Genomic DNA, 17,401 nt, shown 5'->3' on the forward strand with positions numbered 1-17,401 from the left:
TAAATAATTACACAATTTTTTTAAAAATACAATTTGTCTGTGCACCTTGTTAACAATAATTATTATTATTATAGAAAGTGAAATGTAGTGGGCCAGACAAAGGAACCTCCGGATCACATCATATCTACTCCACATTTAAATTCATATTCGGCAAAGAGGATAAGCGTAAGCGTTCAAGACATCTATGCAGGCATCATCGTCTGTCCCACACAATTATGAACAAAAACCTTCAATTATTCAACAATATCATAGTCCCAGAATCTAAGCAGCCTCCGTTTATCCCTTGCTTTTTCCCCGGGAAGTCGTTTTTGTGGCTCCTTTCGTAGGCCGGGGCACACTTTCGTCCTTGAGCATAGTTGAAGTTGTTGGATGTAGTTCTGTACTCTTTTGCTCCTCCGCATTCGCGTCCTCGAGGGATTCCATCAAAGTTCTTAGCTGTGCATACTCACTCATAAGAGTCAGTGACTCCATACATAGAACAGCAGCGTTTGCAGAATTTGTCGGGAATGATCTTTTACATAACGCTAACAAAGACTTGAAAACCATGAAACACGGGGCCGAAACATATTCACCATAACAATACGACACGATATAGCAGTCATAGAGGGAAAAAACAATCTGTCGGTAAGAATCTATTTGGCATACCTGCTCCTCCAACAATACCACACGATATAGCAGAAAACTTATATCCAGGTCATAGAGGGAAAAAACAATTTGTTGGGAGGATAATCTATTTGACATACCTGCTCCTCCAACTCCTCGATTTTCTTATCCTTGAGTTTCAGAAGTCTCCTCTCCCTAGCACCGAGAAAAGGTCAGGACCTCAGAAAAAGTTTGGAATGAACAAATTTACGTCAGTCATACAACAGGACATAATCCCAAACCAAATATTCAACTACAAAAATCTATCGTGTATCTTATGTAGATTAGAAATGAGAATATTACTAAAAGTTTGGAATGAGAACAATTGAAGCAGTTAACAAAGTTGGATGCTCAAAATCGTACAAATAGTAAATTAGTAAACGGTTTGCACCACTGCGCTAAAGGTCAAAGTTTTTCCAAAATAGGTGCATTAAATTAAATGGTAGTTATTCTTTCCATGGATGACAAATTACTGTCATGACACTAGTGGGAGGAGAACGTATTACATCAAATGCAACACACACCTGGCACAAACACTTCAAATTGGAAAAAAGTTAAAAAAGAGGTTTTAATCCAGCGTATAATAGATATCTTGCTACTAGCTAGCTCAATTTAGAGATGTTTCTAAGAAAAACAGAACATACAAGCAAAACACCAACAGGCTAGAAGTAAAGGGTAGAAATTTCTAAGATGAAAGGAGGCTAAATTTTCATCCAGGAAAAAGTCAAAACAAGTTTATCCAGAAGTAACAAATCCAAGAATGGCTAGGACCTGAATCTAACAATATCCAGAAAAGGTGCCTAACACAAAAGGCCAGCTACAATAAGGACTTAAGTCTTCTTTTTATGTCTGTTTAGGTGTCGAACAGTTTTGCCAGAATTGATGAATCAAGCATTAAAACCAGCCTTGCATGAAATAAGAACGCAGTTGGATACAAAAAAATCCTTCTATTAAACAATGCTCTTTCTAGTGCTTTTTGAAAAGAACTTTTTTCTTGTAGCTATATCCTCTACTTTCTGTCCTTCTTGAACACTTTTTCAAATTTAAAAGTGCAATTTTACACAACAATTTTGTCAACAAAAGCACTTTTCTCATACGATGTTTAATGTTAAGAAAAAGTTTCTCCTCTCCACCCAAACACTATCCAAGCCATCAACTAAGTAGAAAGCAATCTCAACCAGTAGTTTAACCATGTCATTGAAATTTTAATCCAAAATGTTGGGAAATCTTATTCATCCATATCCCTAGGTGAAGAGTGTTACCTTTCTTCAATATTGTCTATCTTTGATTCCCATATGCTCTGGTTCTTCAAAAGATTGTCATTGATCTACAAAAGTAAATATGATAAAGTTTCAAATTATAGCACGATAACTCATGTTAGACCAATCTTCTTTGCACGTTTCAATTAGTGTTGGACAGCGTTGTACCAATGCTACTGGTTTAACAAATGAAAATGAATGAGAAAATTAAAAAGATTACTCACATTATCGAGAAATTTCTTTTCTTCGGATAATTTGTCCAGCTTGGCCTGTAGTTTCAGCAACTTTTGATTTTGACTCAAAGCTTTCTCGACAGCAACAGAAGATTCTCTTTCAGTGTCTTCTTCAACTTCTTGCAGTAAAGACTCGAAATACTGTATCCAAAATAATAAAAAAATACTTACATAATAAACAAAGATACCATCAACTTTAATTGATGATAACAAACAGAGGAACTAACATTTTTCTGATTTTCAAGTTGAGAAGAAAGAAGCTCATTGTACTCGTTCACTATCTGCAGGGAAGAAAGTCCAAAATCATGAATGAAGAAAAACATGCAACTATGTGGATTGACAAGGGATCAAAAGCATGTGCCGGTGAGAGAAGACAAAAATAGTAAGCTAAAAATGTACAGATTCAACTTCACTGTCTGGAAGAGTGTCACTAAATCCAATGCAATCACCATTTTCATCATCTTTATGTGTGCAATGGTGGTTCAGCTCAACCAACTTTCCATCAGTTTTAGATTGGATCAAACGATGAACATAGTTGTCTCCAACATAGTCCCACACCCTTTGAGTTTCCAGTTCAAGGGAATAGCAATGCTGTGTTTCTTTCCAATGGCTTACAGCATGTCCATCCTTGTACCTACCCCAAATAACGTGATAAGAAACCAAATACAAATTTAATATGTTTAGAAATCATTACTAGCAATAATTCCAGACAAATCAGGAATTATTATGCAACTCAGATGGAGCAAACCAAATTTTTTACCTCCCACAACCTACAAAACCACAAATGACACACATCCAGAGGTTGTCTGAGGTTTGACAAACATAACAGATTGATTTCTCAGGCTGTTGCTGGCAGTAACGACATACCTAGATAATCAACATCATTAGTAAAGTACCTTGGATAGCCTTTATCATAGCTGAAATAATTCCAAAAAGTGATGAACAATGACTACCGGGCAAGAAGAATCTGTCCATCTAGAAATACAAGAGCAGTGAAAGGAGTGATTGCAGATAGTAGTAAGAATTCCACCCGAATCTTGGTCTAATTTCTCTGAAATAGGCAACTAATTTGAAAAATATAAGTAATTCAATTTTTAATCTTTAACTGTAGAATAATACTACCAGTAATACACACGGAAAAAGATTAAAAAAAAATAGAAGTAACAAAGCTCAAATACTTGTAATCCAGTTCATAACAAAGATCAATGGCTTATAAACTCGTTTTGAGTACCCCATATTTTTATTCTTATCGTGCATTATTATACTTGAGTTGATGAAATCAACAATGTTGTTTCAGCAATACCGATAAAAGTTCTACCGACGACCATAACAACCGCGAGCTTTGGTGATTGCAAAAGCCGAAATAGCAATAACCTCTACATAACATAATTTGCTTATTTTTTACATTACAAAAGTTAGTCGAGCACAGAACGTATTACAACTGACATCTAACATGCAGTACCAAGACAAACTGGACAAGAAGGCTGTTCTCCAGAGCTTCCTGTGGAAGGCTGTGAGTGCTCAATAGATCCAGTATACTGTATATCTGCAGTAAAAAACACATGGCAGGTCTCCTCCTGTATTCAGAGACAAGCATACATAGAGTTATAAATAAGAATTCTGCGTTAAAGTTTTAATATTTCAGATAACAAATGACCAGATAAGGAAACAATACCTCAAGCGATGAAAAGCATTTGTGATTGAAATGTTTGTAAAAAGAATCAGCTGAATTTTGATCATCTAGCCTGATTAAAATACTGTAGCGATCCTCCGACCCCTCAGTCCTAAACTTTTACATGTAAGAAAAATCATTTCTACAAGTGAAATATTAAACTAGCTGTTACAAAGTTCTTGTATCGACCTGACAATTCGCATTTCCAACATGTGCTGAATGAATGAACCACAGAACTTGCAAAAATCTGAATATGTCATGTGATTAGGCACCCCTAGAACACAAATAAGCGGCTTCCGTTCCGCCTAAAACACACACGTGGAAAAAAAAACGATAAGAAGCTGAACGTTTGGGAGAGTCGTCGTATTTAGCAGTTTAAACAAAAATTAAAAACCATCAAACAAACATATATATTCTAGTCATATTTACACGAATCAAGTATAAGGACTGTGCAAGTTACCGATCATTTTTTGTAGTATGATATATAATCGGGTTTGTCTTTTACCAACTGTTTAACTAATAAAATCGAAACCTTTTTTTCGTAACGTGCTGATGCAGATCACATGTAATGACAGCAGCAGCAATAAAAACGTTTATAAACTATTTCATGAAAAGAAACCGAATCGTTTATTTATATGGGCAGCTCAGGCGAGACAGAGTACGAAAAGGTTAGACTATAGATTTTCTTAACAATGGAATTACTATAAATCGGCGGAGATTCAATTAAATAAAAATCAAGTCATCTTACAGGAAGGCTGGAAGACAGTGAAGAGGCGGCGTCGCGGTACAGATGCATGAGGCCTCTGATTTCTTCGATTCTAGGGTTTCCGGAAGAAAAATGGAAAGCCTGCGCATTAGATGGCGTGGGTACGTCTACAGAAGGATTTCCGGCGGCTTTAGACCAGAACAAATCCTCTGCCAACGCCACAGCAGCGGCGCTCGCACAAGTTGAAGTCCCTTCCAACATTGTTGATTGTGGAAAATCTCGTGCAAGACTTGAGCTTAATATTCTTTTACTCCGTCGCTTCGATGCCGAAATAAAGGATTTCAAAGTCTGGTTAAGTGTTAACTAACTCGACTTAAACCTCACCGTCCCATCTTTCCGTAATCTCTAATTAATTCCAGACGACTGTGTTATATTATTAAGTACGATGACATGATAATAACTACTAGAGAGAATATCAAATTTTTCTTCTAATTTTATCTTATATGATACTAATATTACACTTTTGTTTTTTGTTTTTTTCAATTTCAACGTACAATCTTCCAATTTTACCCTTGTATGATACTAATATTACACTTTTGTTTTTTGTTTTTTTTTTCAATTTCAACACACACTTTTATTTTTATTTTTTTATTTCAACAATTCAAATATCAATTTACTCTATTCATAATTTGTCAAATTTCACTTTATTCCATCGATAATGATAAAAAAAATTGTACCCACGTAACTAATGTCAACTAGCGATTGGGCCCTGCAAGGTCGTCTGTACAATTGTCTAAATCAAAAAATTAAAATGAGCTTTGCCCCATGATCGAGCCCAAGTCCAAATATAATCAAGAACCTAGAAGATCAATTAGTTCGTCAATTCAAAATTGGTTGGAATAAATCAAATGACGTGCAAATTGGAAAAGATTGTGAAGACAAAATTGTAAAACATGTGGATTTTATTATACCATCCATGTTAAATAAAGAGTAGGTCTCTTGTGAGACGGTCTCACGAATCTTTATCCGTGAGCTGATATTCACAATAAAAATTAATACTCTTAGCATAAAAAGTAATATTTTTTATGGATGACTCAAATAAGATATATGTCTCACAAAATATGACTCGTGAGATCGTCGCCCACAAGTTTTGTTTTAAATTAAATATTAAAAACTATATTAGAATTTTAGAAAATTAACACAAAAATAGGATATTTTGAGGCCCATCCATCGAGGTCCAATCGAAAAAGGTCGAGAAAAAGACGAGTTTTCTTTGCTGTATAAAAATAAAATAAAAGAATCATTATTCCCACACAAAACTCCCAGCGTTGCAATAAATGAAGAGCAAAGAATGTGAAATTATGGCATATTAACAATGGATATTCTTGTTTTTCATACATCTAGTCTAATTGGAGGGACTGTTGATCACAAACGTACAATAAAGTAATATATTGTATGTATAAAAAGTTAATGTGGTGCTCTGGTGTTGTGTTGTCAATACGAGCACACAACATGCAACGAAAATTAATTATTTAACACACAAGTATAACTTGAATAAATAGATACTAGATTTAAATTACGCACGAGTATAAAAACTTGTGCAATGTCTCATGGCACAAATTCACTATAAAAATATGTAAATAGTTTATATCAAAGCAATATTAATGAGTATAACAAAACCAAATTATTTGACACTCAAATGAATTAAAATGCATCAAAATCAACCAAACTAAAAATAGATGCATAAATCGAAGCTGCTTAAAACAAATAATAGAAAACACTATTCGATCAACACTCAGTGTCACTGTTGTTTTTCACGTGTCTTCAACACCCATCAACAACACAACAATTTTGTGAATCAATCACACAAATTCTTCATAAGAAAATCTCCAATACTGAACTTGTACAAGTTCGGAAAAACTCCAGCAACTACGTAAAAGTCCTCTCCAAGTCGTCACGTTCTTCTCTCAATATTCCATATATATAGATCTTTATATCTTAACTTATTTATCTTTTCATAAGAGCAAAATCCTACAAACACGAAAACAAGAGTTTATCAGGAATAAATATCTATTCAAATATATAGAGAGTAAATACCAAGATTATATCATGTCAATTAAGTTTAGCAGTAAATCTTATTATTAGATCAAGTCAGATTAATCTAGAAATACAAAATTCTTATTTTTTAATGCAAAGATTAATTAGAAATAAAATATTCGTTTCATTAACTATTAACTAATTAAGCAATATTTAAAATCGAAATTTTAATTAGTTTTCTGATCCTAATCAGGTGGTGGAAATAATTGTCCAGTTTTTTTTTTTTAAAAAGTATAATATGATATAAGATTATGTTATCTTTCTAAAAAAAGTTACTATCATTTAAACCATATTAGATTTTAAAATACAAAAGTGAAACGTGTCAAAGTCGAATCTGCGGCGACCAATGTGTCGAAACCAGAAAAGCGTCTGATTTTCACAAAAAACAAGCGTTGTCTTCGCACGTGTCAGCCTGTAAATACATTTTCCGTTATAGCGACACATGGCTACTAAGTTATCCAATTCCCACGGTCAAAGCCAAATTTATCTCCTTTCCGTGACGAACACGCGCAGATAACAATAGAATACGTTGCCGTAACGCGCGGTTGGAAGCGTGAAGATTATGAACTGATTATTCCACCAGCCCATACTTTTGTCGTGGGTGCCCACAGGAAACCAAACCGCATTCAGATCCTTAACCAAGTGCAACTCCATCGAATCTCTATCAGGAATCTCCCTATAACGCGTTTTATTTACGGAACTGCCATCGACACCTCCTATTAATTTGTTCCTTGATTCATTCCCTTTGTCAGCTTCTCCGATCGAAAGCGTAATCAATGGCGGCATCCGTCTGCGAAATCAAGAACCTCTCAAGGTACTACACAACACAGCCACTTCCACCGATCCCTCTCGCCCAACCGTTTTTGCTCCTCCTCCATCTCCAGAACGTCCATCTCCAATTTCGTGACCCGACCCGCGACAGCCCTCGCCCGCTCCACCAGCCCCACCCGTATCAGTCTCGGCCGGGCCGGTTCTCCAACCGTTCGATTTTCCACCTCCAACAACCGCCAGCACAACCAGAAGTCGAACTCCAGGCCACTGTGTTCAGCTCCGAAGAAGACGTGTGCCTGTTCTCCTACGACGCATCCTGGATCCTTTCGGTGCAGTTTACACAAGAACAGTCCTGCCCCGGGGCATGTCAATAACCGGGATGCGTCGCGTCGGTCGGGTAACCATCAATTGAATATGCGGAGATCTGCGATGACGAATTCCTTGGTTCGAATCGGAACGGTGGAAGGCGATTTGATGAAGAGAGCTCTGGCATCTTTGATTCGCCCGTCCTCGCACACTCAGCGCCGCCGAGAAAATTTCCAGCCGCGGCCGAGCCGTTTATCCGCAATGTCTAAGGCGGCGGAGAATCTTGTGTGAGTCGGGAAACGTGAAGGTTTCGGAGTTCTGTACATTTCGGAGTGTGAATTAAGTGGGTTGACTCGTTGAGTAGAGTATACAGTTCTTCGTTGTAGTGAACGAAGGGCTCGCATTATTTCTTTTTATGAGAAAAAGAATTAATCTTTTTTTATTGTAAATATTTTCGTGGGGAATTTCTCAATTTTTGCAGTGGGAAATTGTATGTCTCGTTATTTTCATACTGAGATTTGTAATCATGTGAATTAGCCCATTTTTAGGGGAAAAAGTTGATTGTCATTATGATTTTCTAGATTAACAGAGCATTTGATTTTTTTTTTAACGGTTTGATTTGGTTCAGTTTTTGGAATTTCAGTTTTAAAAATTCCTAATATGAAGGATTTCGGTTATAGCTTTTAATTATTAAGATAAGAAAAAAATAAATTCAAAGAATCGAAATTTGATAAATTTCAGAAAAATTAGGAAAACCATCTCCCATTTAAAATAAGTAAATTTATTCATAGAGTTTTATTTTCAACAAGAAATAGAAAGTGTAACCACATTTATAAAATAGTTGTCATGTCATCACTCGCGTACAAGCCAAGCCAAGCCAAGCCAAGCCATTCACTTCACGAGATATATACGTTTTCAAAAGGTCACTCTTATCAAGTGTTGCTCGAGACCAAAGATTTAACCCTTTATGTGAAACCTACAGCAAGTTTAATTACTTCTCCACTGGCCATCACGAGACTATTGCGAACATAACAAAACGATATTGCAAGTGGAAATAAACAGCCCTACGAACTATTTTTGCTCCTCGATTATCTTTCAGGTAGGTTTCAAGTCTGTAAACATTGAATCCCACTTGTTTTCTTCCATACTACTGGACCAATACTCACCATCTAGGGACTGACCCAATGTGCTCGAGAAGCTACTATTGCAAGGGTTGACCTTTGTTTCGACCGTACTGCTTGGAGTTTGAATCGAGCTCGAGCTTTCATTGTCTGTCCCGTGCAGATCTTTGTACCCGATCATCAAATTTTTTGGACCAAACTCGAATTTGTGACTTTCATTTCTTTCCCTAGTTGGCCTAGTTTCTTCCATACCTGCCCTGATCAAGCTCCTTTTGTTCCTCTGTAACATAGACACCTTCCATCTCAGGCTGTTGCTTCGAACTTTAACGAGTGAGAGAGAAGAACTATTGCGATGAGTTAGAGCTTCGACTTTCTTGAATACGTAGTTCTTGGTTTTCTTGATGGCGAACATGATCGACCACAGCATTGGATGGATTATTCTTCCTTTTCTGGCTAGCTTGAGAATCTGGAGTCGATGTTTGGCTATGGCGATGCCCATACTCTGAAGAAATTCATGGTTGAAATAGAGTACGTCGTCTTCTTCGAGCTCGTTGTATGTGAAAATGACGGCGTAGTCGTAGACAAGAGATGGTTCAAGGCTGGTTTTTGATAGCCAAGTGAACCAATCCATGGCTTGGTTTGATTTACTTGCAAATGCCGGTGGATGGAGTGGTGAGTGATTTAGTGCATTGTGAGATCACATAGAACCAATGTGTCCAGATTATTTAGAATTAATTGTCCCGGCTACAATTAGCTGGTGGTTGGAACTGAGAGTGACAGATCAAACTCTATACTTTGGCCTAATTAATGCTATGTCCCCAAATGGAAACATGACAACTTCTGCGCCACTGCTTTTATATAGATTGGAGTCATGTTCCAGAGACTTTAATTGATTCATTCTTTTAATAAAAACATAATTACAGTTGTTATGGTAAAATATAATTGTTTGTGCCTTTTTGTTATTAAATATATGTTAAAATCCGCCAACACCAGATGTACCGGCATACTTTCTCCCTGTAGGGGAGAGGCGTGAGTTCGATAGCAAATTAAAGCAAAATTTGAAGCAGAAACTCACATATGTTAATAAGTTCACAATTAACGAAAGGTTGGATTTTTAGCAATTCACTCTTGTCCAAAGGATTAATGAAATAGTGTCACGGTAAAATAAGCACTCCAAAGGAGGGTAATCGAATCATATTTATCCCTGTCACTGAAACAAGAAAAATACTTTCTTGGATCCTCATACCTTGCCAGAGCTATTACTTTAAGAACGATCTTTGGTTTTCGTGTCTCGTGGAGCGCAGTCGCTGCGTGACATTGTCTTAAAATAACCAAAATTTCTAATCTTTTTCCTAGCTTCAAATAATCATAAAGAAAAGCTCGATTGTCTTGAGCTGATCCAATATCATTGTGGTAGAAAACGAAAACGTAGAACATGTATCAGTAAATGATCGTTGTATTTCCACAGAAAATGGCCATTTAACATAGCAGATTCCAAACAAGAAAAGGTCATTCTGATTCGCTTTTAAGGCCATAGATATTGCCAACAACTCCAGCAATGCTAACTATGGTTGCCAAAGTTAACATAAACCAAGATAACACCACCTCCTTGTGGCTTAACCCATTCCCTTCTTTGCTTAACCTTAATGCAATTAGGGCCGGGAATGTGAAACCCAACGAGACTGCTGTTGTTGCTCCCGTAAACTTAAAAGCAGTCCCAATGTTCGGAATCATAGTCGAACCTAGATATATAAGCGCCAAGTTAACTACAGTAAGAACCAAGCACCTTTTCCTACTCTCAGAAAATGGATTTAGTCCCTCAAACAATAGTGTATCTACTGTTTGCCTTAATGAGAAGTGAATCACGGGGAACACCAAAATCAAATGAAAAACATACCCAATACGTACAATGTAATTCAAAGCTGTGCTAAACCGAATTCCAAGATCCTTATCAAAGTTGGTGAGCACATTGGATTCCGTATCATTTCCGAAAAGCAAGTAGTCAGAAATAGCAGTTGAAGCATAAACTAGAAGACAAATAACCGTTGTGATCCTTCCTACACGATACATTTTGTGAGGAATGCGCCCTTCAAGCTCGTTATAAATAGGTTGCACATTAAAGTGGCATACATAAGCATTTGACATGATGGAAATCACAACAAGTAAATCAAGAATAGCTTTCTTGGATTCAAAGTCGGGTAACATCCTTGGAGGCTCGATTTTGCCTTCTACGAGTTTAATGAAAGCAATTACAAATGAGATAATAACAAACAACACTGCGAGTGCTACAGAAGCAGCTGATGTCATGCTCAACGAATCAATCTTATCTAAAGCACAAAGGGGAGCGAGAAAGAGCACCAATACTATGAGAACAACTTAGCTTCCTATAATCCCAAATACCATTTCCCAGCCATTGATCAAAAACACCAATATGTTCGAATCGAACCTGACATAACATCACCAATGATGATCAAATAAACAACCAGAAGTCCAGCTTATTAACAATAATGCAAAATTCAGATAAAACTCTAGTTGTCCTACCCAATGCAACCTGAACAACTTCACCATATGACGAAGCCTTACATTGAACTGAAAAGCGTACCAACAATTCAACGCTAATTTCCGACAAAATACCCATTAAGACAATCAAAATCACACCCAAAACCAAGCCCAAGACTTTCATCGTGGCAGGCAAAGCCATGATGCCAGCCCCAATAATAGAAGTGGTGAGATTAAAAACAGCCCCATAAATATCCGATTCAGATTTTCTTTCCCCAAATATAAGGGGTAAATCATCAAAGTCTAATACATCATCAAGATCTAAATCACCCCCTGTACTGGGATGTAAATACCCATGTTTTTCTTGAGCTAAAGAACCTAAGCCCAACGGATTCTTGAATCCAAAGTTTCCATCTTTCACATCTAATCTCGCATAATTGCTATCCATCTATTGTTTCCACTATATTCTCACAAATCAATAGAGAGAAGGGGATACTCACGGAAGAATCGATGACAAGTTTGATATGCGATTTCTCGGATAGTTGATAATCGATTGCATTTTCTGAAAGAAGGCTTTAGATCTCAGGTGAATAGTTAACTTTCATCCTTCGCATGGTAGACCCAATCCGTACAAAAGACGAACTCCATATAATTTGGGTTCTATGGTTCCTCACTGGAGAATAAGGAAGTGAATCTATGACGTCTCAGACTCTCAGCTATGAATTTGCGCTTTGCAAACATTTGCTGACACTTTATTCATCTAAGGAAAAATCACATCTTTTATTTAAACATATTTTGTTTTGGATTAATAGTTTCATCATTTTTTTAACAAATTTTTATTTTTTCACCGCGATCAACTAACATATTTGATAGTAGTAGGTCTCTTGTGATACGGTTTCACGAATCTTTATATGTGAGACGGATCAACCCTACCTATATTCACAATAAAAAGTAATATTTTTTCATAGATAACCCAAATAAGATTTCCGTCTCACAAAATACGAACCGTCTCATACAAGTTTTTGTCATTTAGATAAATGTGGGTTGGTTATGCCCTCAACATCTATTCTATCTATTCTATTTTATTAAGAGTGAGGGTATGATAGTAACCACCTGGGGGACACCAACTTTTTCTTCCAACTTTACCCTTAGATGCTAATATCACACTTTTGTTTGTTTTTTTAAATTTCAACATTCACTTTTATTTTTATTTTTTATTTACACAATTAAAATATTAATTTAATCCTTTCATAATTTGTCAAATTTGATTTTAGTCCATCCATAACGATAAAAAAGATGCCTGTGAAGAGTAACTAGTTTTCATGATTTCTTGTCATATGTTAGTGCTTGTGTTATGACGATGAATCTAGTTTTATTACATATGCTGAAATAGTACCATTGTTTATTATTTATTTTTTGATTATAATTAGTAATAGAATCCAAATTGGGCTTCATTCCTACCAATTATATAGCTCAATTTGAGAGGCCCAAAATTTAAATTTCACATAATATGCATCACGCCTGAAAATTTTAAAAATTTATGGAATAGTTGGTCTCTAAGTTAAAGTTTTTTTTCTGGATTATATATTGCATGGAAATAAATTTGAACTTTGTTGTGATATCTTTGCTTTGCATAAATATATATACATATTTGATATCTGGTTTTAAAATGTCTCTTCCTTATTTACTATTTACGAAGAAATAAAGCAACAAATAAATTATTTAAAAAAAATAAAGAAAAATCAGGCACGTATTCGGAATATGCAACTCATTCATATAACGTTGCTGCTGTGCTATAACCAATAAAGAAGCCAGCTTTTCATAAAGAAAGTGGGTAATTGATAAAGATGCGCAGCACACTTGGAATCCTGTTTTTTCCTAATAAAATAATAATAAGTTGAGATCTTTATTGTTGTCACCTGATTATTCTGACATTTGAGATTTTTTTTCTTTTTTTTTTTTTTGCAATTATTAAAAAATATTTTTGTGTGTTTTTCAAACTCAAATTCTATTTAATTTAATTGAAATTTAAAAATTGGTCAGGTGGTGATTTTGATTATCTAAAAGTGATTATGATAGTAAGTTAGAATTTGAGTCATTCATTTATCAGACACTACCCACTTCTGATTTTTAGTTTTTCATTTTTTGTCTTCAAACACTACTCATTTTTTATTTTTTTTTTTATTCACTTCTTTCTAATCCAGAAATTAATTGGTTTTTTATGAGACACTCTCACATATTTTATTCATGATACGGGTCAATTATGTCTATATTTACAATAAAAATGACATTTTTGGCATTAAAAATAATATTTTCCATGGATGTGACTCAAAATAGAATATATGTCACAAAATTGACCTGTGATACCATCTCACACGAGTTTTTGTATCAATATATTTAATCATTTTTGTAAAAACATAATTTGTTTTCAAACACTCCCTTAATTGTCTGGTAAAAAAATTTGATCCACTAGTATCTATATTAGATTATTAAATTTGAGATCCTTAAAATAACCAACTTTTGTGTCTATGGTCTGTTTTAATAATTATATATATTAATAATGCTAAAATTTTAATGCAAATCGTATGCAGCTTAGTGGATAGAGTCATTGTTTCATAAGCATCAAGTTGTATGTTTGTTTCCTACTTTGATTTTTTTTTCTTTCTTTTTTCTATTTATTTTTAACTTCGTGTATCAAAATTACATTTTAATCCCTTAGTATTTTTTAATTACATTTTGATCCTCATTTAAATATAAATTAAATAAATTATAAAAAAATATTGTACAAACAAATATGCAACAACGTGTATAGGTTGGTGAAGTGGTTTTACATTACTTCACGCGTTCTTTATTTAAAATAAATAAAATATATATTTATCTTCTTTTTTTTTTTTTTGTCTTCATGAAATAATAAAGAAAGAGATATTAATAAAAAAAGAATATCTACTGGTACTCCTAATCATGCAATAAAATATTTGTACTATGAAAACGAATAATTCAATTATACCCAATCAAGTGTTTTAATTGGTTTCAGACGCTAATCACTCGCGAATAATTCCAGTGTTTCGTATTTCGTTGATTCATTTTATTTCTCGAGAAAAGTTGGTGAAGCTATTGCTTTCATGATAAATAAACCAAATTGCGACGTACAATTGAGCTAACGTGTGTTAAACTCATTAATTTTACGCAAGTCAAGAAAAGGACCTCATCATGTCATCATATCGTGATATCCACTTTAAAATCTCGGAACTCGAGATCTCTTGAGTTTTATCGTTTGAAGATGTGACTTGGAATGAGATGGATTTTTGGCGGACGTGAGAGGGTAACTAAATTGAGAAATTGAAAGGATTTGAGATCCAGTCTCAGAAAATGTTGGGACGGTCCAGTATATTTTAAATATACGTCTGACAAAATCTTGAGTGGTTGATTTTGGTTTGACTCGTTTCTAAATTTATCTCGTGTGTTCAAAAAATTTAATCTTCCCTTAAAAAAACAGATTTTTATCTATTAAAAATGTACAAGTTCATATTAAAACGGGGATATATGAGAATTCTATAATAAAATAAAGAGTAAGTCTTTTGTGAGACGGATCAATCCTACCAATATTCACAATAAAAAGTAATGCTCTTAGCACAAAAAATGACCCAAATAATAAATCTGTCTCACAAAATACGATCCGTGAGACTCTCTCATACAATATAAACATAAATTTGGTAAATGTAGAAAAAATTTAGAAATATATATATAAAAAATCTTATCCAAATTTAAGTCATAATTTTTTACATAATAATATTACAAAATATTAACTATATATGATACATCGGGAGACACCTTGATCATCAGATAATCATGGGACACTGGCTGGGTAAGATCCATATCAGGTGAAGGAAGTGCTCTTTTATAAAACGACGTTGGGTATGCGACATCAAGGAAGCTGATCAGACCAGCATATGCCCAAGTGAACTCGAGCTTTTAGCTTAGACCCGAACATGACAATAGGGCTTAGAGGGCCAGGAGTCTTGCCCTCGTTCTCACACCGCGATCATCTGTGCGGACACCTTAATATATGTGTCAATTTCGGGTCTACGGATATAGGATATCATGCTTCGAAATCATTTATATGACGTTCAGCGCATGAGTTGTCAGATGTGACAGTATCAGCAGGTAGGACATGGGCCCATGGGTAGTAACCAGACACTGAAAGCAAGGTTATCACTACATTTTCTCCTAAAAATATCAAGGTTTATTTAATCCAGATGACGAGATTCATTCACTTAAATTTTCATCAAGCACTCAATATACATTCTATCTATTGTGTTTCTTTTTGCGAAAAACACTGGACTGGACTAGAACATCTGAGTTGTTACACCAAAAAACTTTTTTGTGCCCGATTAACGCTCTTTGTTCTTAAAGTATGCATATTATTCAGCTTGAGTATCAACTGTCTGATCAATCGAGTACCCGAGAAAAATCCATCCAGAGACCTAGTAAACCACTAATCCAACTCACTCGATTCACCTTACCTCCATCAATATATATAGATTTTTATTTGCTATAGCATATCGTGTCCATGATTAAAATTTAGGATAAACCTAAAAAATCGAGTGCTTTGCGAAGCCAAGTCGGCTTAACCAGTCGGCAGCCGCTCTCCACCTCCTTTTTAAATCATTTTCTTCTTTATTTGACACCGCATTTCCATATTTTATTGTACTACAGACGTTGGCACCCAGCCATCACATTCCTCCACCAATTTATCTTTAATAATTTTGAATTCTTGATATTTTACTTTCTCGTTTAAAAATATATCGTGGATAATATCGTTTCGTCCGAAAAAAGTAGATAAAAGGAGTTCATTTCCCACCGCACTGATACGACAACAGGAGCAGGACGTGGTAGCTAGTGGTTCCATCAATTATGGTCTTTTTTTTTATTTTTTATAATATTCACCAGAAGAAAAAGGTCTTCGTTACCTTTCTTTATAAAAATAGTAACTTTTTAATTATTGAATACAATAAATCGATTATTTTGTAATTAAAAAACATCCTATTTTTCGGATCATGTCTTTGATTTCTCAAATCATACAAGAACTTCTATGTTAATGACATTCATGATGCCTAAGATCTACTCTATTTTTAAGTTCAAATCTCAGTAAATCCATGAGATTTATAGTTAGTTAAGTTAGATTTAGATAAATTCATCATCATGATATCAAAAAAAAAAAAATGAATTGAAACAATTGAAGAATATTTTTGATAGCTTCCAGTACAAAAGAATTTAAACTGAGTTTAATTATAAGTCACAATTATCCTAATTTAGTCGCAAACGGAAATTATTGGATAAATCTCGTGTGATAGACTCAAATTGAGAAGACAGAGAATGAAGAATTGAACGTATGATATCTTAACATGTGCCTACCATATTCTGGCCACACTTAATTATTCCATATATCCAACTATATATAATTAATTATATTATATATATGAAAATTTTATCACTTATATTCGATAAATCTCACACTACGTGCTAGCCAACAACAATGACTACGTAAACGTTTTCTTTCTGATGTTGAAATGAATAATCGGCGACAATGAAAATGCCGAACACGACAAGACTAGTAGGATGAGAAGAAGTACAAGCAATTAAACATATCCTTTTTCTTTATTTGAATTTTTCCCAGCCCACCTACATTGAATTTTTGTAATTCTCTGGGCATCCGCATCCGTCCACATTAATCTATGTTATTAACTTTCCATCTCCTCAAAAATTATGGGGTCCACGAGCCACATATTCATTACATTAACACTTTCTCATTATTAACACACACTCGCATTCATTTAATATCAACTTTCGTTATTTATGGGTCTCACTGTCCACTTACTCATTTTTTTTTAATTTTAATTAATTCAATATCTTTCTAATTTTGTTAAAATTTTATAACAAATATTATTAAAAATAAATAGTATTATTATTTTAAAAATAACTTAATTTCAATATTCATTAAAATATTATAAAAAAAAATGTTGGACTCTTTTATTTAAACGGTTAGTTTGACATTATATTCTAGTTTGACATTATGACATTATGTAAAAAAAATG

The 17,401-nt window shown here is 34.5% G+C and overlaps 1 protein-coding gene and 1 pseudogene across 2 annotated transcripts; both read right to left on the reverse strand.

The window, feature by feature from the left end:
- Positions 1 to 4,876, reverse strand: LOC142542421 (BRAP2 RING ZnF UBP domain-containing protein 2-like). Of its 2 annotated transcripts, none has more exons than XM_075649048.1 (12): positions 4,555 to 4,876; positions 3,996 to 4,111; positions 3,810 to 3,918; positions 3,597 to 3,711; positions 3,088 to 3,185; positions 2,895 to 3,001; positions 2,534 to 2,768; positions 2,362 to 2,415; positions 2,126 to 2,275; positions 1,905 to 1,969; positions 744 to 798; positions 1 to 645 (listed from the first exon to the last, which is right to left on the reverse strand). In XM_075649048.1, the coding sequence occupies exons 1-12, from the start codon at positions 4,771 to 4,773 to the stop codon at positions 277 to 279; spliced, it is 1,692 nt and encodes a 563-aa protein (XP_075505163.1). In that variant the 5' UTR covers positions 4,774 to 4,876; the 3' UTR covers positions 1 to 276. The 2 variants fall into 2 exon arrangements, with proteins under 2 accessions (XP_075505163.1, XP_075505164.1); XM_075649049.1 differs by having other exon boundaries at positions 9 to 435; positions 4,555 to 4,872.
- Positions 4,877 to 10,167: 5,291 nt separating this feature from the next.
- Positions 10,168 to 12,047, reverse strand: LOC142542422 (amino acid transporter AVT6E-like; annotated as a pseudogene).
- Positions 12,048 to 17,401: the final 5,354 nt, after the last annotated feature.

The sequence above is a fragment of the Primulina tabacum genome, chromosome 4, assembly GCF_025594145.1.
Source record: "Primulina tabacum isolate GXHZ01 chromosome 4, ASM2559414v2, whole genome shotgun sequence".
Classification (NCBI taxonomy): domain Eukaryota; kingdom Viridiplantae; phylum Streptophyta; class Magnoliopsida; order Lamiales; family Gesneriaceae; genus Primulina; species Primulina tabacum.